Source organism: Prionailurus bengalensis, chromosome D3 (assembly GCF_016509475.1).
Source record: "Prionailurus bengalensis isolate Pbe53 chromosome D3, Fcat_Pben_1.1_paternal_pri, whole genome shotgun sequence".
In the NCBI taxonomy this organism is placed as follows: Eukaryota; Metazoa; Chordata; class Mammalia; order Carnivora; family Felidae; genus Prionailurus; species Prionailurus bengalensis.
Window position 1 is genome coordinate 16382683 of NC_057356.1, and position 21738 is coordinate 16404420.

Consider the following 21738-nt stretch of genomic DNA (forward strand, 5'->3'; position numbering starts at 1 on the left):
TAAATGAGTGTGAGGCCACCCACAGACCCCATGTGAGGATGCCCTTCAGGGAATCTACAGCAAAACTAAGGCAGGGCCTGATCCATGCAGGGCCCAACAGCACTGCTCTCCCTGCTTTTCCTCACCAACTGCTGAGAAAAGAGCCAAGCTCACGCAGGGATCCCATCTGTTCCGGGGGCTTTTTGCCTCAAGTAGGGGAACATCACTGAGTTACTCTCATACTATGGTCTCCATGAATCCGCGGAGGGCTTGGTCTCTTTTCTGGCACTAAATTGTTACCTCAGACAGGATCTTCCTCACCAAGAAAAGGCACTAGGCATAGGTGAAAATAATGGCAAACTTTATTGGCATAAGTCACAGAAATTGAAACGGGGAAAAGCCAGGTTAAAAGTTTACAGAGAAAAAAAAATAAAATAAAATCCTCAAATAACCATTGCCCCAGAAGGTAGACCCCAGAAACCCCAGTACCCCTAAGGGAGGGGCCTGGGGCCAGTCACTGTAAACAGAGCAATAAGGCCTATGGGTGGAAGTGGAGACATCAGACCTTTGGAGGGGCCTGGCTGACCTCCCAGACTGGGGCTGCTCCTAGCCCTGTCTCAAAGGAGGGGGACCCTCTTCTGAGACCCCGGCACACTCAGTCTTTGCTATGAAGCTAGTGGAGTGGTCTGGATCATCTTCACGTTAGACCCCCGCCGGGACCCCTTCTGCAGACCTGGAACGCCAGGCTTGCCTGTTGCTGTTTCATCCTTGGGGGACAGAGCTCTGAGGGCTTCCTACTGCTTTAGCAGGATCCTGTCCCCTCTGCCTGGAGTCCTATCAGGCCCCCTTGCAAAAATTTTTGGGCCCTTTTCCCCAGACCTCCAGTCTCCAGGGAGGGCAGGGGAAATTTGGGGAAATGCGGGGCCCAGTGGAATCAACAAGACCAATGGTCAAAATCAGATACCAGCTTTCCTGAGAAGGCAGAAGAAAAAGCCAGAGAGAAGCAGTGAGGAGGCCGAGAATGTTCGGCAGGTTCTCTTTGCTGCCAAAAAGTTCACAGGGGAGCAGATGCTCCTGATGGCTTACTCAGACAGGAAGCAGCACCCCCAAAGTGTACTTTCCCCTTCTCCCCCCTCAGGAACAGGACAGATGAGGTTCAGAACTCTAGGCCCCAAAGGGCAAGACACCCTAAGGCCAGTTTCAGTTAAGAGCTTGCTGGCCCAGGTAGTAAGGAAGGGGTTTTAAAATACAGCAGTTTTTATAAAACAGTCCTGGTGAGCTGTGAAGTTAAGGAAGGGGAGTCAGAGAGCTGCTCCGAATTCACCTGCTTGTGCTAAGAAAAAATAAAATACAAATTGCTTCCCCACCCCAAGCCCTCAGTACAAGGCAAATGCCATGCCACGGCCATTGTCACCAACAGGACAAGTGGCCATGGAGGAGGAGAGTACAAAAGGGGACATCTTTAAAATCTCTTCAAAATCATTTTGTATAGAGAAGTAAAAGCAACTCAAGACGATATGAATTCAAACCTCAGTGTAGAAATCTATCAAAGTCGGTACAGTGTCCAGGCACGGGGCAAAACTCCCCACCTCGCGCCGTCCCAGAGACGGAGGAAGTGACTATAAAACATTATTGCTGAAGAGGCCTCTCTCAGTAGAACCAGAGCAGTTATGGGGGAATGGGGGGAGCAGGGGGCAGTTGCCCAGGCCTGGGGAGACTGGAAGGACAGGAGGAGCACAAGAAACCTTCTGGGTGGCCCCTTGACCACTTCCACCCTTGGGTAGATAGATTTATGCTGGCATTGTCTGAAGGGAGCTGGGTGTCCCCCAATACTCTCAGGACAAGGATAATCAGGTCGGGACGGGGTAAGAAGGATAAAAAAAAGACCCCATCAGACCCTGCCTGCCCTTCCCCCTGGCTCCACTGCCAAAACATGAGTAAGAGATGGCTCCAGTGTCGGGTGCTGGCATGGCCAGGCGGGTTGGTGGGGACACACGTCCAGGGAGGATGAAGAGTCGGCAGCCTGGGAGGGGGCTGCAGGTGGAGGAAAGCCCAGAGGCTCTGGCAGGGGAAAGAAGAGTGGGCCCTCTTGCCATCCTGCACCAGCCGAGGACACGGGTTCCAGTTTCGATCAGGTTTGCCCCTTCACCCCTGGGCAAGGCCTCTGGGTCACAGTAGCAGTTGCGGGGGGAGGGGGGGTGGCTGGGCCAGGGCAGGGGGGGCCATGAAGGGTGCCTAGCAGAAGAGCTTGAGGAAGCAGTTCTGACAGTAAGGCTTGTCGTTCTGCTCCTTGAAGGTGCCCTTGTTGAGCTGCTTGAGGCAGAAGGCACAGACGAAGTGCTCCGGATGGAACTTCTTGGCCATGGCGGTGATGCAGCGGCCCGTGATGGGCTTCTGGCAGCCAGAGCACAGTGAGCCTCGCCGCTCGTGGTAGTGCACCTCACAGTAGGGCTGCCCATCGTGCTCGAAGAAGCTGCCGTTGACAAAGGGCGTGAAGCACTCCTGCCAGGCAGAAGAGGGGGGTGGGGCACAGGAAAGGGGGCTCAGGCTGGGACATCTGCCACTGGCATGGGCAGAAGTCCGTCAAGGTCATGACTCCCCCTTGCTGAGCGTTTCCTATGTGCCACGTGCTGCACCAAACGCTCACTGGATTCTCCCAACAGAGGAGGCAACTGAGACCTAGAAGTTCAGTGACTTGCCTACAGTCACACATCTACTAAGTTGCAGGGCCTGGATTCAAACACAGGTCTTACTGGGCTCCTGGGCAAGTGGCTATAACATTGTGCCCAGAAACCTACCTGCACACTTGGGTGTCAAAGGCACTGAGAAGTCTTGCAGTGAGCAGTGTTTTCCAAACTTATCTGGTCTGAAAGCCCTTGCTGGATCTCTAACATCTGTGGACTCCCATGACCTCCAGAATGCAGTTTGGAGACCATGGCCCAATATTTCCACTGAGGCTGCTAAATGCTTGATCTCATTTAATTCTCACGTGCCCTTCTACCGAACATGACCAATGCCAGGGCCGCCTACCACACAGGACAAGGCTTGGGGACACGTCTACCTTACTCCTCTTGGTTTCTCCCCGCCTCAGTATGAGCTCTGGCCCAGGATCCACTGGACCTGGGAACTGTACCCCCTATCTGCTACCTCTTTAATGACGCCCAAGTTAGATCCAGAGAGCATCACGGGGGGCGGAGGGGTGGCCTTCTCTCCCCACTGCCCGCTCCCAGCTCCCTCCAGACAAGTAGGCCAGGGGGCTCCCTACCCGGCACACAAAGCACTCGGGATGCCAGAGAGTGTTGAGGGCCGAGATGTAGTTCTCCAGGATGGCCCGGGCACAGCCACCACACTTGGGCGCGAACATGTCAAAGTAATCCTTCCGGCAGTAGGCCTTGCCGTCTTTCTCATGGAACCCTGAGGAGCAGGGGTTTGGGGGGCAGAGTTAGGGCTTCCAAAGGAGGAGCCACCCTGACTCTCACATCAGCAAAGTCTCCTGCCCCTGCCTCCCCAGTGCTGGGGATGGGGGTGGGGGGCAGAAGGAGGGGCAGCAAGGTGGCCTGCCTGCCAGTCATACCTTCGGGACCAAAGAAGGCTCCACACTGGGCGCAGAAGAAGTGCTCGGGGTGCCACGTCCGGTCCAGGGCTGTCACCACTTTCTGTGAAAGCAAAGCATGGGCCCAGAGCCCAGGTGCCAACCCACTGGACAGACTCCACAGTGGAAACTCACAGGCAAGACCCTCCCACCCCCCCAGCCCATCCAGAGATGAAGTCTCTCCTCACTGTGCTTGGATTACTACCGGGAATTCCAATTCACTGAAGGAAATGACATGCCCGACACACTCTCTCTCCTGAATCTTCACATGGTAAGGTTAAGGTCACAGGTTGTACTGTGACCCCCATCTTATAAGAAAAGAAACAGTCTCAGAGAGGTTGAGCGTTTCCCTAAACATCACACAGCAGGAGAGTGAGGGCACCAGCATGCCACTCCACTTATCAGGGTGGAGCTCCAAACTCCTGGGAGCTTCCCCAGAGGGATCTGGGATGGAGGTGGAAGGGAGGCAGAGGGGCCTTGAATCCAGCCTGCGCTTGAATCCCAGCCCCACCGTTTCCTGGCTGTGTGAGCTTGAGCATAGGAGTGACCTCTCTGAGCATCAGATGGCACGAACTATAGCGAAGAAGAAATGTGCCAGCACGGCTGCCCTCCCGCCACGCCACAGGGACTCACATCCAGGATGGGACCGTTGCAGTAGTAGCAGCGTGGAGAGAAGAGGTTGTGATAGTCCTTTTCACAGTAGGGCTGCCCATCCCGCTCAAAGAAGTTCCGGGATCCGATCTCCTCTTGGCAGTGGGTGCAGACAAAGTGCTCCGGGTGCCACGTCTTTCCCATGGCGGTCACAACCTGAGGAAGGAGGCAGAACACGGCTCCGGGCCCTGGCCTGCCGCGGAGCACCCTCCCCTGAGGGGCAGAGGTCCAACCACCTGCGGCTCCCTCCCCTCTCCACCTCGACCTTCATCACCTGCCCAGCAATGGGCTTCTTGCAGGCCCCGCAGACCCCTTTGGCAACCGTGGCGACCCCCAGTTTGTTCAGGTCAGACTGCAGGCTCCCCAGCATACTATCCAGCTGGCTTCCAGGTTTTGGAGGCCCCCCAGGGGGAGAGCTGCTCCCTGTCTTCCCCTGGGCCATGAACTGTGGAGACAGGGAGAGAGGTGGTCAGGACTTCCAGGCTTGGGGACGACGTCTGCAGCACCGCGGCACTGGGGGAGTTTCTCCCTCCTGGACATTTGGGCTGATAGAAGCAAGCAGTGCCACCTCTTCCAGGGCCTCCAGAGCCCAGAGGGTGGGAATGGCATCCACAAGAGATCCTGGTGGTCACAGGGGTTCAAGGCACCCCACCGGCCTGACCAACATCCAGAAAATGGGCAAGCAGGACCCTAGGCCCCCAGCCTCAGCACTGACCCCTCCCTCGTCCTGCCCTTCGGGACTGCTCTGCCTGCCGTTCGGAGGCCAGCCGGCCGCCCATGCTTCTCCATCCGCAATCTGTTCCAGGCCCTGGATCTTGGGTAGGGGAGGAAACGAGGACAAGAAAATTGTTTTTAATTAAGGAAGAAAGAAAAAGAGATCTTGGAATTGGACCATTTCACAAAAGGGAATCTAAGAGAGATAAGAGATCCCGCCCCCACCCCCCAAATGTAAGTACCAAAAAAAGGAGGAAAAGTCTAGAGAAGGATGGCCCAGGCAGACGTGAAGAAGGGGAGAAAGGTGAGCCAGCTAAAGGCACAGACACAGGAAAGGAAGGTGACTGGGGCCAGGAGCAAAGAGGCCTTCCAGATACTGGTCTAGGGGCTGGAGGGAGAGAAGGCTTGCTTTCCCTTCTGGGAATGGCTTCCTCAGAGGAGGGTGGGGCAGGACCAAGGGACATCAGGAAGGACTAGGCAGAGAGAAGCCCCACCGGGGAGCAAGAGGACAGATGACATCAAAGGGCTGGGAGAGTGAACGGCAGATTAAGAGAGGGTCCCGGGTCAAAGCGAGGTCTACGGAAGGACTGTGGTACTGTCCTGACGTGTGCACAGGGGCGGGGATGGGGGAGTGTGCCACAGGGTATGTGGGGGGGGGGGGGGCCTGCAAGTGTGCAGGGGAGGGACAAGGCCCAGGCAGCAGGACGGGGACAGGGAGGCCTGCCTGCATCGGGGGGAAGAGCGGGTCCTCATCGGTCTGGCAGCCCACGGACCTCCAAGTTTGGGGTACAGGAGGGGGAGGGGTGGGGCCCTTCACACCCTCCTCCTGCAGCCCTGCCACAGCACTCAAGTCCCCAGGGGAACCTCGGGCAAGAGCGGAGGGCCCCAGGGAGGAGGGGGCGGGCAGGCTGGGTGGGGGAGAAGGGCTGCTGGCTGAGGAGTCTTTACGCTGCTGGAGCAAAGGGACAGGAGGAGGAGAAGCCAGAACAGAGAAGGTTCTTCTCAGGGGAACGGGGGAGCCAGGAGGGAAGACGACCTGGGAAGAAGAAAGGAGGGAGAGAGATGAAGCAGAGCAGAGGAGCAGGGTGCGGCGCCATCCCCAGGCTCCCCCTGGGCTTTCCCACCCTGGCACCAAGCATGAGGCCATGAGGCCATGAGGCCATGAGGCCATGAGGCCAGCCTCACCAGGTCACAGGGTGCAGGACCCCCTTCCCCCCACCTCCCCGCACACCCCACATCTCCCCTCCAGCCATCCTGGGGAAGAATCGGGATGCCTACTGCCCTGACCCTGGCCCTGGCCCAGCCCCGGGCACCTCCTCACTACCTTCTCTACAAGCTGCCCCCCAGCCCGCCTCCCTCGAGGCTGCACAGTGATGATGACGCCCTCAGTCAGCCAGTCCTCAGCAGAGGCCCCCGCTGCCCCCGCTGCCTCCTCTGCCTCCGGCTGGATGCCGAGCCGACCCTGCAGCTCTGCGATGAGCCGCTCCTGGGATGGGGTCCTGCTCAGGGTGGCGGGGTCCAGCCGGCGGCGAGGGGAGGGCTCCCGGGACATGGGGTGCGCGTGGCCCGTCTCCCGGCTCCTCCTGATCACAGAGCGGATCTGAAGGGGGAGGGGGAAGCCGTCACAGTCCCACTCTGGGCTCAGCCGATGCTGCTCAGTCCACACTCAGGTGCCCCAGGGAAGAGGCAGGACAAAACTGCCAGAAAAGAGCCAAGCTGGGGTGAGGTGGAGGCAGGGGGCAGAGCAGACTCCCTCCACCCAGCGCTCACCTCCATGTCGGCAATGACCTTGGACAAGACACTTCACCTCCAGGGGCCTCAGCTTCTCTATCCTTGAAATGGGGTTAGAGTACTTTCTTGGCTGCCTTACAGGGTTATCACATTATTTGAAAGGATGTTAAGTGGACATTCTTGAAAAGGCATAAGGCTCTTTCTTTTTTTGATCTGAAGTAGAAAAACGTGATCTTTCTTCCAATAAATCTTTTAATTTTTTCCTTATGTATATTATAACCTGCTCGTTTATAGTGGTTTTGGCTTTTTTGTTTTTGCTTTACTTTGTTTTGGGAGAGGACATAAAATTTTAATCACGCAAGAAGCACATAAAAACAGTAACATTAGCCGTGGCTTATTGAGGACCACATGCTGTATTCTCAGCACTTCACAGGCATTATCTCATTTAATCCTCTTGACAACCTTGGGGGGAAATGGTCTATAATACCCTCATTTTCTCTCTCTCTCTTTTTTTTAAGTAGGCTCCACACACAACGTGGGGTCTGAACCCACGACCCCAAGATCAAGGGTCGCATGCTCTGATGAGCCAGGCAGGTACCCTACTATTACCCCCATTTTAAAGATGAGAAAACTGAGGCTGGTGGGGGGTTGCCCAAGGTCACACAGGGTAGCAAGTACTGGAAGCACAGTTTATATTCAGTACTATCTGGTTCCAAAGCCCATGCTTTTAACCATTTTGCACACATCACATCAGAAAGGAGGAGCCCACCTAAAGGAAAAAGCCTTAAACGAGCAAGAGGCGACTGTCACTAAGAGATCATTCCAGGGCCCAGAGAATTCCACTGCTAAATCCTGGTCATCAGGGTCACAGGCCACGCGATCTTCGGATTTGCTGCCCAAGCAGACATGCAGAGTGGGAGGCTACATGCGGTTAGGCAGGAGGGGCCCACACTTGGGCCGGCGGAGGACCATGCCTAGCAGCCGTGCGAGCTTGCGCCTGCCTGGCCCGAGGTGGAAATCCTCTCAGTGGTGCTGGGCGTGTCCATGACCACGGCAGGTGGAAGCTCCGACTGTTCCCTCCTGGCAGCAGCTTCAGTGACGCCCTCTGGCCACCTGGGGGTCTCAGGTCCCTGGGTTGGCCTGACCAGGCTTCCCTTCATGAGTGTCTGTCCACCTAACTGCTCCTTGCCAACTGGGGCCGGGCTGCTGCTTTCCAGCTCCCCTGGCTCTGGCTTTGCCCTCTGCTTCCGCTGTCCACATTCCTTGGTGAGACTCCAGGTATCTGGGAAGATGGCCTGACGGTCCACGGCCACGACAGCTGGCTCAGTTACTTCCTGGAAGCTGCATGTGGCTCCGTGGGGCGTCTCAGGCCTGAGCGCCTCCAAAGCCCATGGCTGCTCCCGAGTGGCAGCCACGGCCTCCTCTGGGTACAAAGGGTTGGCCAACAGCCCGTGGGGGGCTCCAGGCTCCTGGGGACCTATACACCCAGCTTGGCCGGGTAGCGTGTGGCAGGGGGGGCCCCCGGAAAGCTCACTTATAAGATTTGGTAGATCTTTCCAAACCTGAGTCTGGCTCTTTGCACCTAATGGCCCCAGAGACCCCTCTACAGAGGGAGACCCTGAGTTGGGAGTATCAGGCGTCACCCGGAGGCCAGCCAAATCAAGCCAGTTGGGAGCCACAGGAGGTAGAAGGCCCCGTCCATTATCAGTGTCCTCAGAGCAGAGGACCTCCTGGCTGGGACTGTGGCCTCCAGAGGAGGGTTTGGTAATGGATGGCAAGAATACAGAGGGCCCAGGAGGAGGAGGAGGAGGAGGAGAATGTATGAGGTGTGGGGATGGAGCTGGTTTGGGCAGCAGCTCTGGGGAGCTCAAGGCCACAGCAGAGGAGCTGGTCTGGAGGAGGAGAAAGACAAAAGACAGAAGGGAGAGGAGAGATAGACGGGAGAGGGGAGGGGAGGCGCTCACCGCAAGGGATGGGCTTGGGCTGAGGGCTCTGAGAGCAACCATCAACACTGACCTAGACTATGCCGAGGTGGCTATGAAGGTGAAGCATGAGGACTGGCCTGAGAAAAAGACCCCAGACCCCAAAAAGGTGTTCCTGGGCTCCACATCCTTGGCTCCCGTCAAAGCCATGCCTGTGGGACCACCCCAGTCAGAGTAGGTACAAGGGAGAAAACGCTATGGAGAAGTGGACCCCAGGAGACAGGTGGCCAAGGAGGTTAGCCCAAGCACCAATCGAGAAAGAGTCGGCCGCAGGCAGCTGCCCTGCTCTGCCAAACCTGGCCCAACGTGGCTGTCTCTCCCAGACAACCCTACCCTTCCTATGGCCCCCAAGACCTTGCTCTCAGGGCACAGCTAGAACCAGTGCGGCTTTTTGTAGGACACTACGACCCTGGCTGTCTCAGAAAGCAAAAGGAGCCTAAAGGGAAGGAGGGCAGGGCTCTCCAAGGCCAACACCAGAGTCCAACACCCTAAGAATCTGACAGTGGCTACTCGCCACTTAGAACCGTGAAGGTCACAAGCCCAGATAGCTCCCATCCCCCACTGTGAATCCCCAGCTGGAGGGACTCTTGGAGGTACCCTCAGGGCCAAGAGCACTCAGACTGCTTGCTCCCCTTCTCAGATTCCCTGTATCATGCCCCAAAGGTCTCGGGCAGACCCACGTGGAAGGATGAAGTCAGCAACTGTTGGAGATCAGTCAATATCAATCCCCATGGAGGAACTGCATCTTCTAAATAAAACATCTTGGGCCTGGCAGGCCCAGGAAGCCCAGGATGGGAGGGGAAGGGAGGTCTCGTGCAGAACAAGCCCAGTAGCCTGACAGGTTAAGACAGAACCTATGGGGACTCAGAGGCTTGTGGAGGGTTGGGGAGAAGGATAGAGGGAGGCTGATGGCTGGAGGCCTATGGATTCAGGAGCCAGAGGCAGAAAGAAAAAGGACGTGTTGAGGACAGCTAGCCAGCGTGGGAGACGGGACTCCAGGGCAAATGACCTCTCAGGCACAGGATCCCAGTCCCACATGGCCCATCAGAGAATGCCCTCCCCCACTAAGAGCAACCATCAACACAGAGCCCTTTGTCCCAGCTTCCTGATCCCCTTGCCTGGGTGGCTGGGAGCTGGGAGCAACCCGGGAGGAAGGAATGTCCCTGCAAAGTACTTCTCTGCCTTCACAGGCTGTGAGGCAGCCCAGTCCCCATGAAGCCTGGCCGGACCCTCCCTCTCCCACATCCTGGCAAGGCCAGAGCATTTCCAGGTCCCTGGCTCAGGGCAAGGCACCCGGACGCTGAGGGACTGAGTTTTGGCTACTCACACTGAGGTACAGGAGGAGAAGAATGAGGGGGCAGGGCGGGGGAGAGGAGGGGTCTTGGGGCACCTTGAAATCCGACAGCGAGGCCATCAGCTCGTCCAGCTCCCTGGTGGCAGAGGATGCCGACATGCGTGTCTGCTGCTGGCTGGAGGTGGCTCTCTGAGGGCTGCTCACCTCGCCCTGGTTCACAGTGATGGCAGGGCTGCAGGGCAGGCACGGCATCAGCAAGGGCCCCGGGGTCAGCTCCACATGCCCCCAGAGTGGCCCTCTCCTCTTCAGGGTACCAACATCTCTGCTCTCCCGGCGGGGTCCTCCCGCCCCTGACTCCACAGAAGCCCTCCAGCTCCCGATCTCTCCTGGGGGCCAGAGCGGAGGTGAGCGGCCGGCACGGGAGAAGGGAGGGCAGCTCAGGGGGCACCTTCCCCAGGAAGACACCTCTGGGCCTCCCAACCCGGCTTCAAGCTTTCCTGTTAAACAAGCCCAAATGGGATAAAGGACTTGTTCATCCCTTGCGTATCCCCCACGACACTGGATGTACATGTGAGATTGTTCCAGCAACACAGTAACAGCAAGAAGAGCTAACATTCAGTAAGCCCTTACCACGTGCATCATGTGCTATGAGCCAGAAACCATTCCAAACACTTGACACGTATTATTGGCTCTCATCCCATTGAGGTAGGTGATCTTATCACCATTGTCCTATATCCCTTCATCCCATTTTATAGACAGGAAAACTAAGGCTTGAGAGACAATGCTTAGTAAGGACAGAACCAATATGTGAACCCTTATAGTGTGGCTCCAAAGCCTGTGCAGACAGCCGCTAAGCTATGGGCGTCCTTGTCATGCACAATGTCATCTTTTCTGATAGGTGGTGGTTCACTGGAGGCAGGGAGGGTGTTCATGGGACTCCACTAACCCCCCAGCGCCAGGTACGGGGCCTGGCAAAAAAGAGGCACTCGCAGAGGGTATGGGTGACAACTCGGCTAAGTGGACAGACACCGGGGCATAGGCACTGGCTGGGTGAGACCTTCCCTGCTGGGACAGCCCGGTGATACTCACACTGGGCTGGGCACAGAGCTCTCCAGTTCATCCAAGAGACTCTCCACACTGGGTCGCACGTCCTCCAGACCACGGCCCCCATTCCGCTTGGGCTTCTCTTTGGTCAGGGGCCCAGCTTTGCCCCCCAATGGGCTGTTATTCTCTGGGATGCCACAGTGGGGGCTCAGAGCCCCAGGCAGTGGGGGGCTGGAGTTGGCCTCATCTTGGAAGAGTGAGAGAGAAAGGCTGGTCAGCCCTGATCCCTCTGGGGATCCAGAGGCCAGCAGGTGGATCTGGAGGGGGCAGGAGGGTGTACAGGGATTCAGTCCTACCTGCAGGGAAGCCTGGGGGGTTATGCTGCACAGCATTCAGTTCCAGCAGCAGGCGGTCAAGTTCAGAAAGGTTGCTGCCCAGGGAGGAGCTCATCACTGTGGGTGAAGGCTCGGCAGACTTCTGCTTGTTGGGGAAACTGAGAGGCAAAGGGGAGGTCACAGTGAGAGGCGTCCCACCCCCGTAGTTTTGGTGGCCTCCAAATTCTCAAGGAGAATAAGGCAGAAGGCGTACAAAGTCTCCCCCCCAGCAAGAGATTAGAGAGGGAGGAAGGGATGTGGTAAAAAGAGAGGAGGAAAAAGTCTTGCCTCAGTTCCTCAAAGACACAAGGTGCTGTGACAACCCAACCCTGCTGCTGCGTGGAGATGGCAATGCTGAGGCCACCGGGCCAGTCCAGAGGCATTAGGAGCTGGCCAGGAGCCTCAGGGCCTTCTGTGGGCTGTTGGAAGCAGGAGGGGAAGGAGACAGGCAGGCAGGTACCGGGGCAGTACCTGTAGACGTGCTCTTCCTCACCGGCGCGGGGACATGGAGGGCCGCCGCCGTCCTGGGGGACGGAAGCACTGGAAGTTTTGGCACTGGAGCCGTACACAGGTGACGGGGACTGAGGCTGCAGGGAAGAGAACGCTCAGAGCCTCCCCCAAGGGGAGGAGAAGGAAGAGCCCGAGTCACCCCCAGGAGGTTCCTGCTCACAGACAGTCTCACCAGGGAATTTCCACTCTGGCTGGGAGACAGGTGATTAACACTTGGTCACTTGCCCCCTCACGTGGCATCTGGGAGACCAGGATATTTCCTGGCCCCTCTCCCTCTCCCTCGACCCCATTCCTCCCCCGGTTCCCCAAACGCCTACAGTCCCGAAGCCTCTGTTCCCTGTCTTCCCAGCCACTGCCCCCACCTTACCTGCTGGTGGATGAATCGGGAGGCACTGGGCTGCCACTGGTCTAAGGGATCAAGGATCGTGCCATTGAGGGCCTCACTGGATGGGGGTGGAGGGACAGGGGGCGGCACGGCAATCTCCTGGTATGTGTGGTTTCCAGTTGGGTATGAGTAGGGGGTCTCCTCAGACAAGAACACGGGCCGTTTGGAGATGTGGGAGGTGGTGGACTCCAAGTCTGCCAGCAGGGCGTCTGTGGAGAGAACAGGCAGAGAGCCGGTAGGAACCAGGGATCCTGGACCGCACGGTCCAGCGGCAGTGCCTTTCCTGCTTGCTACACCCAAAAGTTAATGACTTCTGAGCACCTGCCCCACCCCTGGGAGAAATAACCAGCCTCAGGGCAGGAAACTGTCAGCCCAGACCAGTCTGGCTAAGAACCAGCTTCCAAAACTGACCTCTTCTCCCCAGCCCAGGACTGAAGGTGCCATGGAGGCTCCGTGGGCTGCCTTTGGGGCTCTCCTACCTCTGGCAGTCAGGCACCTGTGTTCCCTGCCGACAGGGCTGTGCAGCTGGCTGGCTGGAAGTCAGAAATGCCTGCCTGGCACTCTGACTTCACAGGGCAAGGCGGGGAGAATGGGCGGGAGGGGCCACACGTCACGGGGAGGGGCCCAGGCAGTGCCAGGTCCCACTTAAATTCCAGGAGCTTAGGCTTTCTCAGTGCCCCCCCCACCCCACCCCGACTAGAGCAGTCCCGGGGGTGTGGTACCTGCCTTTCTGGCTAGGTAGAAGTAAAACCCCAGGCTCCGAGCTCCTCCTGAGACTTCTGGGCAAGACTCTGGGCTACTGGGGTGAGGTACGCGAGGAGGTGGGGGCTGGTCGAGGCTGGTGCAGTGTTCCCCACCCCCTCAGCCAAGCAGGGGGCAGGACTGCTCTGTAGGCTGTTTCTGCGGAAGCCTGGCAAGCAGCCTGGCCCCAGAGGCTCCAGGGCCCCACTACTCTGCTTTTAACAGCAGCAAGGGAGCCGAATCGAGTACAAGCTTCCATTACTCTGGCACCAGGCAGCCAACAGGGGGGCCCTGGATCTCCCCAGTCCCCAGACGAGGGAACAGCTGGAGGGGCAGGAGTAGGAACTGTGGGAAACCCCCCAACTTCAATCCTCCCCTCCTGGGACCCTCAACAGCCCCACAGCCCAGAGAGCCTGGCCCCAACACCACACCCTCATTCCTACCATGTTCAGGGACTTGCTCACTCTCACTTCCCTGCCGACCTGCTGAGGGTCAGGAATGACGCTCAGTCCCTGTGGGCCTTAGGATATTACATATCAGAAAGCAATGGCTGTGCCTACTGCCATTTACTAGTAACAGGCACTGTGCTAGGCACTGTGTGTACATGGTCTGTTAATCCTAATCCTGGATAAACCTGGAATTCTGATCCTCCCTTTGCAGATGGGAAAAGGGGCTTCAAGAGGTGATGGGGCTTTCCCAGATAACAAAGCCAGTAACAGGACTGTCTGGCTCTTCAGAAGCCCCAAACCCCAAAAATCTGGCCTGCAAGAGTCTGCTGGGATCACGACATGATGCCACATTTAAACGGCACAATTTCCTGAATGTCAGCGCCCAGGATCAGAGAGCTACCAGTCTCATTCTTCCTAATGGCTCTGTCCCCAACCCTACCCCAGCTCAGCAGAGGGAAGCAAGGGGGGCCCACACCTTCCCCCAGGTGCCTGCCCGTCCTCCCACCCCCAAGGCTGGCCACACCTACCCCTGGCCCCTACCCAGCTGGTCAAAGGGGGAGCTTGTCACAAGGCCCAGGACCCTGGGGCCAGTAGCACAGCACAAGGGTCTCCTGACTTCCAAGGAAGTTCCCGCAGGCCCCTCCCACTCTGGATCCTCTAGGAGATGTCTGGCTTCCTGTCTCTACCAAATCAGAACTAGAGACAGTCAGTGTGCACCTAGGTAATGACAGAAAAGGACCCAGCGTCCAGGGCCAATCCCAGTGGCCTCTGCACAGCCGCACCTGCTGCCCTGGCTTCACGCAGCATCCCCATTTCTTCTGGGCCCAAACCAGCAGGGGCAACCCCCAGCTGGAAAACCCCAAAGGGCTCCCCAGAGCAGGCAACAAGTGCAATACCAGTGAGACTAAAAGGAGCAGCTGCCATGCTTGACCACCCACCACATGCCAGGAGCTTTACCTGTGTTCCTTCCCTTCCTCCTCACAGCAAAAACTAGCACGGAGGGAAAAGTGAGGTTCAGAGAGGTAGATAGAGTCACGTCCCCGTGCTGCTGAAGCTTGCTGCCATGACACAGCCAGGATCTGAACTTGGCTCTCCCAGGCTCCAAACACTCAGTAGAAGACAAATGGTTAACCCATTCCATCAGACCCCCTGAGTGAGGGCCTCCACTGCCCTCTGCCTCGAATACCCCATCCCGCCTAGTCATGAGCTGACTCTAAGTCTGGTTTATAATTTCACTTGTGTGTTTTAAGTTTATTTACTTATTTTGAGAAGCGGGGTGTGTGTGTGTGGGGGGAGAGAGAGAGAGAGAGAGAGAGAGAGAAACCAGTGGGGGAGGGGCAGAGAGAGAGAGGGAGAGAAGATCTGAAGAGGGCCCTGTACTGCCAGCAGCAAGACCAACGTGGCGCACTTAAACTCACAAACCAGGAGATCGGGACCTGGGCCGAAGTCGGACGCTTAACCCACTGAACCACCCAGGCACCCCTCACTTGGCTCTTTTGAACACTGATACATCTATTGGTCAAAAGGAGCAGCCCTAGGGGACAGAAACAAAAGATTCCAAGAGTTCAAGTCTCAGTTCCTCTACCTACTATCCACGACCAAACAGCAAATCCCTTCACTTCCTTGAGCCAGCCTCAGTTGCCTTGGCAAGCGTGATTCCTACCTCACAGCACTGGTGTAAGGTTTATATAAGCCAGCAGATGCTACGCTACATGGGAAGCTACAAACATCAGATCTTATTTGTCTTGTGACATTCTGAAAAACATCTTCCTCCAAGGAGATCAGGGTAGGATGCAAAGTACTGACTTCTCCTACATGTTCTATGGGTAGAATCTGGGCAAAACATGACAAGGGCAATCTGGAAGAGAAAAACAAAGTGACGAAGTAACATTCAAGTGAAACCTGTGTGGATGCCTGGGAGAGAGCACATCAAACTTGCGTCTATCTGAGTGAGAGAGAGAACACACGCGCAAGCCAGCAAGCCACAGGGCCTCTAGTGTAGCTTCCTTCTCTCTCTGCACCGTCTTTGCTCAGTGACTGCACAGGACTTGGCGTCACTGTCCCCCCACAGGCTCCCCCAAATGCGTCAAGAAAGGGAGCCAGGAATAGAGGAGGCAGCCAAGGAGGACTCTGGCCTCTACTTTGGATTCCTATGGGTGCAGAAGACTGCTATGTCCCCATGGCCTAGAAAATGGTTACAGGCCAAAGTCTCCTTGCAAAAGCTCGGCAAACTCCTCCCCTGCTGAGTAAACAGAGGCAGCAGGAAGAGGACTGATCAAGGGAGTCCACTTGCAAGCAGCACCACATGGGTGAGTCTCCCAGTTTTCAGCTACAGCTAGTGCCTGGTACTTAGCTCTAAACACCCGGGGGCCAGGCTCAGTGTCCTACTCAGATCCCCAAAAAGGGGTCAGAGAAAATGGTGCCCATTAGAACACTTTCCCCCCTCCCAGTGTTTGTAGAATACGTTCCAGATACACAGAAGCAGGATCTGAAGCAATGGCGGCTCCCTCATCCAGGCTAAGGAAACCTTCAAACTTCCTCAGAATTTCTCCACTAACTTTCTGGCTCCAAGCCTGAGACCTCCAGAACAAGTCAGAGCCACTAGGAGCACCCAAGCCACTCTGCGGAAGGAGGCTCTCCCTGGGGCTTCCCGTTCCTTTTCTGGAAGAAACTGCCCTACATTCTGCAGGCTTTTTGCCTCTCTGGGCCAGCTGATGCATGTCCTGCATTTCCATCCAACGTGTGTGTCGGAGGAGGGTTGTCCTCTCTAGGTAGGTGAGGGAAGGGATGGCTGGCTCGGTGCAAAGACTTCCAACCCACCGGGGGCAAAGGACACCCAGCTATGCCCTGGCGAGGAAAGGGTGCGGTCCGTCCGCTGCTTCCCGCCAGAGGGCGCTACTGGCCCGTCAGCTTCCTGCCGCAGGCAGCAACCACCAAATTTTCGAGCCGGGGAAGACCCGGGAGCCCCCGGTCAGGGGTTCCCTGGGGAAGCTTCAATCTCGAGAAAGCTCGGCTGAGCTGGAAGGAAGGAGCAGCTACGGGAGGAGCACGAGGAGGCCTGGGTGCCAAACCTCTCACCCGTGCCTGGGGCACACCATTTGAAGGCGCGACCCAAGAGTGACGCAGCCCCGCGAGGGCCCCGGAGACCCCCAGGGACGCACGCCCCTCTGCAGACGCAGCGCCAGCGGGCGCCCCGTCCCCACCCCGCGGCCGCGCCTGGGCCCAAGCAGCCGCTCAGATTAGAAGCGCCTTCGGGTCCAGAGGCCGCTCGGAGGCTGCTTGGGGACAGGCGGCCTGGGTGGCTCGCAGCACCGGGCCGGGCAGAAGCGAAGAGGCCCTTCCCGGCAGGCGGCAGGCGGGTCGAGTGGGGAGGGGGGTGGGGGGGGAAGCCTCGGGGTCTGCAGCCCCGAGGGGGTTAAGACGCAGGCGTACCGGCTGGCTGCCCAGGGAGGGAGAGGAGGATAGAGGGGCCGGTCTGCCCGCATTCCAAGATGCAAGCTGCAGCTGCGCCCCTCACATTCCCAAACCAGCCCGGGGACGCAGGCCAGGGGCAGCCCCGGCCCTCCTCATGCTCCCCGGACTGCAGCTCTGGGGACCCTGGCTGACCCACTGACACACGACACCGTATAATGAGTTAAAGAGAATCAATGAACCCCTCTTCAACCCCCACCCCCAATGAAGTATAAAAACAAGTGAGACTCCTTCACAAGCCTGGTTTCCTCCTACCCAAGCCCTGGCCACCTCTGAGTGTGTGATAAAGACTGTCAAGAGCAGAGCTACAGCTGGACAGATGCCAAGAGATAAAGGTCTATCCACCAGAATCCCTCAGTGTGGGGGTGGGGGGTAGGCGGTGTGGGTCAGGGAGGACCCACAACTGTTCTAGTCTCTCCTCCCGGGCTCCAAAGACACTGATGTTAGATCTTGCACAGGGGTACTCTGAGTCACACACTCTGCTCAATGGCCGAGCTGCTCAGCTGGGCTGCTTAAAGGTTCTTGTGCCTCAGTTTCCTTGTCTGTCTGATGGGAATTCTACCATTTTACTCACAGGAGCAAGGATAACATGAGAAAATGGATACACAGTGCTTGCTTAGCACTGTCCCTGGAGTAGCACATACAGTACATTGCTAAACTTAGGGGAGCCGGCTCCCAGAGAGATGGTTAGCCCTGACGGGGCAAGAGAAAGCACCTCTCCTTCTTATCCCGTGCCTGAGGCAAAGGATGCTGCCATCCTGGGTGAGGGTTAGGGGCACCACTCTGTGGAAAACAAAGTCAGCCTGCAGAAGCCTCCCCACCTCATCCCCACAGATGGGGCAGGTATATGTGGGGGCATCATCCCTTCCCAGAGCTCACAGGCTCCCCCTGCCAGACTGGCCCCAATGCTGGGCCCCTCGCCACTCCTCTATCGGCAGAGCTAGGCTGAACTAGAGGAGGTGGGGGTCCCCTGGCCACCTCAAAATGCCGTGTATTCTTGAGGCCTGGCCTAGGAGAGCCCCCAGTAAGAATTCAATCTTTTCAAGACTGCTCACCCACCTTCTTTCTGCAGGCCTTAACTCAGCTTTCGTCACCCTGGGCGACGGCTGGCACAGTTTCCTTACGAGCTGACAAGCAGAAAGAAGGAGCAGCAGGCACCACCCTGAGAGCTCCGGCACAGGCAGCAAGAGGCTGCCATGGCACAAGGGCCTTCCCGACAGCCCAGGGCCAGCTGTGCATCCCTGCCATTTAACAGGAGATGAGGCTGGCTCAGCAAGCTCTTTTCCCACCGTCTATCCTGCTGGGTTCAGAACTCTGGGCCAGGAAGGTTGCAGCCCCCCTGCTGACCACCTGCTTGGGGCGGCTGGCCTCAAGTGTCGGAGGAGAAGCTGCCCAGCCTTCCGAAGGACGCCCAAGCTCAGAGATCCAAGCAGTGAGCAGGCTCGGCCCTTCCTAAAGAAGTTGCTATGTAAACAGCAGGAACAGCTCCTCAGGGATGGTCTCATCTCAGCCCCTTTGCTGAGACTCTTCCAGATTAGGAAGGAGAGTAGGACAAGAAGGCGGGTCCCCCTTCCCCCAGCCCTGAGCACATGAGCAGTTAGAGCAGAGGTAATCTAATCCACAGCGGGGTACTTTTACATGGTGAGTAACTCCCCAGGAATGGGGAGCTGGGTATATTTATCCTGATAACTGTCCTCCGAGGAAAGACAGATCTGTGACCAGTAAGGGCCGATCCACAATTAGGCTAGATCTGCTCTGCTCCCACTGGGCCCAGGACCCAGGACCTGGACACTGACTAGGAGGTCAATTCTCCTGGAGAGGCCTTCCCTGCCAATTTGGGTTCTTGTCCACTGTCTCCTCTCCAAGAATTAAGCTCTGGAAGCAGGGGCCTGGGCTATCTTGTTTGATGCCTATCCCCAGCAGGCAGAATGAGAGAGCCTATGAGGAGAAGGAAAATGGGGAGCAGAGAAAATGACCAGTGAGTAGGAGCCAGGACACAAGGATTCCAGGCCCAGGGTGCCAGTCAGCAGGTCAGACCACCCACATGGGTCATCTTCTCTGTCTATAAAATGGGCAGAACCCAATCTGTCCCCATTCCTGGGAACAAGCTCTAGGGAGGAGATGATATAGCTTCAGGTAAGACTTATATAGCACCTTTGAGCTCTTTGGAGTTTGTCTGAATCCAAGGTATTGCTATTATCTGAATCCCAGACAGGAACTGCTCTCCCTAAGGAGATGGATGAGAAACAATCAATACTGTAGTGATATTTAAATATTTAATAGCCGTGCCTGGAGGTTATGAAGACTTAGCCACCATTCTCCTTAGCTGACTCATGCCTCACTCAACAGGAACTGCCATTTTACTCTCCCAGCCCTAACGGAAGTGTGGGCTGGGGGTGACACACAGGAAACCAGGGGAGAAGGCCGAAGTCCTCCAATCTGCTGCGGGGAAAGTTGGGAGGTGGCCCTCTGCAGAAGGAATTTCTTCCCTGGGCTTCCCACATGCCAGAGGAGGGTGGTTTCCTGTCTGCTGAGGAGCCCTTCCTTGAAGAGGCTGAGACAACGTGAGTGTGCCTTGCTGGCTGGGTCACCTTTACTGGGTGCCTGGCTTGCGCCCAAGGTCACAGAACACAGAGTAATCCGAGACTCAAGAGAATAAAGGCAGAAAGGCAATTCCAGAGGTCACCCTGAGCTCCAAGCAAAAGCCCAACGGCCCCATCTGCACCAGGCACCCACACAGGGCCCCCCTGGTCAGGACCCTGGCTGCTACTGAGGCTTCCCCACGCAGTAGCAAATGGGAGGAGGCGCCCAGATTTACCCTGCACACCTCCCTGTGGGCACAGGGGCAGGTCCAGGCTGGCCAGACCCGCAGTCTCTTTTCTATTGTAAGTAACTCATCCCTCTGTCCAGGATCAGTAGGCCCCGCCCTCCTCCAGAGGTCCCAGAACCACCGTGGATGCGTTTCATTGGCCAGATTTCCTGCACCTCTTTGGGTCATCCTGAGACTGCACTTTTTAAGGTCAAGCTACGGCCCAACTCCAGGCCCATCCCACAGTTCCTTCAACACGGATTTACATACAAAAAGAGGCTCAAACCCGGGAGGCTCAGGTGCTGGAAATTTTCTCAGCTATTCCACACCCACTCCAATCCACTCCTGCAATCAGGCTCTTCCAGGGAAGTCGGTCTGTTTCGGTCTGTTTCTGTTGCAGGGCTGTTGCAGGACTGTTGCAGGGCGGGGCTGCTCCATGGGCCTCTCAGCCCCGCTAATCACCAACAGAGGTTAGGAGGGGCTCAGAAGTGAGTCATCTGCCCTACAGAGACCCGAACAGAAAGTTCAAAAGTTTGCCTGTTCCGAGGATGCGCTGTAGTCTTCCCAATGTTTGTGGATTTCATAGCAGTCATTTCTTTGCCAGCCAAGTTCTGATCAATAAATACAGCCCAGGGGTGCCTGGGTGGATCCGTCAGTTAAGTGTCTCCCGATTTCAAATCAGGTCAGGATCTCACAGTTCAGGAGATTGAGCACCACGTCGGGCCCTGCGCTGACAGTACAGAGACTGCTTGGAATTCATTGTTTGGCTCTCTCTCAAAATAAATAAATAAATGACAATTAAACACACACACACACACACACACACACACACACACACACACACAGCCCAAGGTAGCCACAGAACAGGCCAGTGCTTCCTGATCTCAGGCAACCATTTCCCTAGTTCAGCTCTCTCGCACCTTTCGGGTTCTCTGACAGAAACCCTAAGAGCCACGGCGGGTGCTTCTCCCTTCACTGGCTTCCTTTCTTTTCAACAGCTTAGACCAGCATCCAAATCCACGCTCAGTCCCTTCGAAGCTTTGCCTGCATCCCCCTGCCCAGGTCCCCCCCTCTCCCACCCCCCGTGCTCTGACTCTTCCAGCAAACACCAGCAGTGTGAACTTTTGGAACTTCTGTGTGTCACCTTGCCCACCAGACCACACACCCTATGTTTCTAGGAACTCCCTTCCTCCTCGCCAGATCCACAACATGAATACCCCCCCAGAAGCCTTTCCTACAGTGAGTGCCTGGGTGCCAAGCAAGGAGTCACAAAGCTCAGCCGCCGGTGGCCCTCTCTGCCTGCAGGAGAAGATCGGAAGCCCTGGGGTTGGCATTCTTGAGCTTCTCAGAATATGGCCTCAACCTAGCCTTTACCTCCTCCTGGAGCACTCACTGCAACCTGCCTCTGCAGACAAACTGGGCCCCCTCTTCCCTTTCCCCAGCTGTGTGCCTTTATTCACAACATGCCCCGCCCACACCATCTTCTACTGGGATATCCATACCCCCAGAGGACACACGGAGCCAGGGGGCACAGGAACCACCTCTGGATAAACAACCTTCTGAGGATCAAATTTACTCAGGAGAAATTTAAACCACTGCCCTTAAAGAGCAAGGCTACCTTAAGGAACCAAATGCAAAATGCAAATTAATTGTAAGATAAGAAGTGAGGCTTCAAAGAGTCTCTTTGCATATGCACTCAGGGACTTTGGTGAAGGAGTTTTAAGCAGGACCACAAAGCCACCACTATCCATACCACAAATTTGGCTGCTCTGGTGGCACCGGGAATGGGGACAGTCACATAGCTCTTTGTACACCCTCTGGCATCCGAAGCCACAGGCCCTCCAAGCAGTGAGGCGGAAGGGTTAGAGTCCACCATTCACCAGCCGGGGTGGCAGTTTACTAGATCATTCTGGGCTTTAGTTACTCAGAAAACTCCTAGAACATGTGGTACGTAATCAATGACAAAACATGCAAAAGCCACCTAAGGGGTGGGGAGAAGTTCCTCTGCCCTC

General features: G+C 56.6%; 1 protein-coding gene across 5 annotated transcripts in view; it reads right to left on the minus strand.

Annotated features, from left to right (window-relative positions):
- Positions 1 to 319: 319 nt before the first annotated feature.
- The window catches only part of PXN (paxillin), a 48008-nt gene continuing 26589 nt past the window's right edge, over positions 320 to 21738 (minus strand). The window contains exons 2-15 of one of the 5 annotated variants that reach the window (XM_043557758.1): positions 12239 to 12465; positions 11833 to 11948; positions 11344 to 11480; positions 11033 to 11234; positions 10040 to 10175; positions 7669 to 7962; positions 6261 to 6536; positions 5661 to 5972; positions 4938 to 5036; positions 4497 to 4667; positions 4205 to 4378; positions 3554 to 3635; positions 3245 to 3393; positions 320 to 2481 (exon numbers count right to left, since the gene is read on the minus strand). In XM_043557758.1, coding sequence (XP_043413693.1) covers positions 2215 to 2481; positions 3245 to 3393; positions 3554 to 3635; positions 4205 to 4378; positions 4497 to 4667; positions 4938 to 5036; positions 5661 to 5972; positions 6261 to 6536; positions 7669 to 7962; positions 10040 to 10175; positions 11033 to 11234; positions 11344 to 11480; positions 11833 to 11948; positions 12239 to 12465 — 2642 coding nt within the window. In that variant the 3' untranslated portion in view covers positions 320 to 2214. Of the gene's footprint in view, positions 2482 to 3244; positions 3394 to 3553; positions 3636 to 4204; positions 4379 to 4496; positions 4668 to 4937; positions 5037 to 5660; positions 5973 to 6260; positions 6537 to 7668; positions 8560 to 10039; positions 10176 to 11032; positions 11235 to 11343; positions 11481 to 11832; positions 11949 to 12238; positions 12466 to 21738 lie in introns of all 5 variants that reach the window. The other 4 variants (XM_043557757.1, XM_043557759.1, XM_043557760.1 and 1 more) reach the window with 4 other exon arrangements.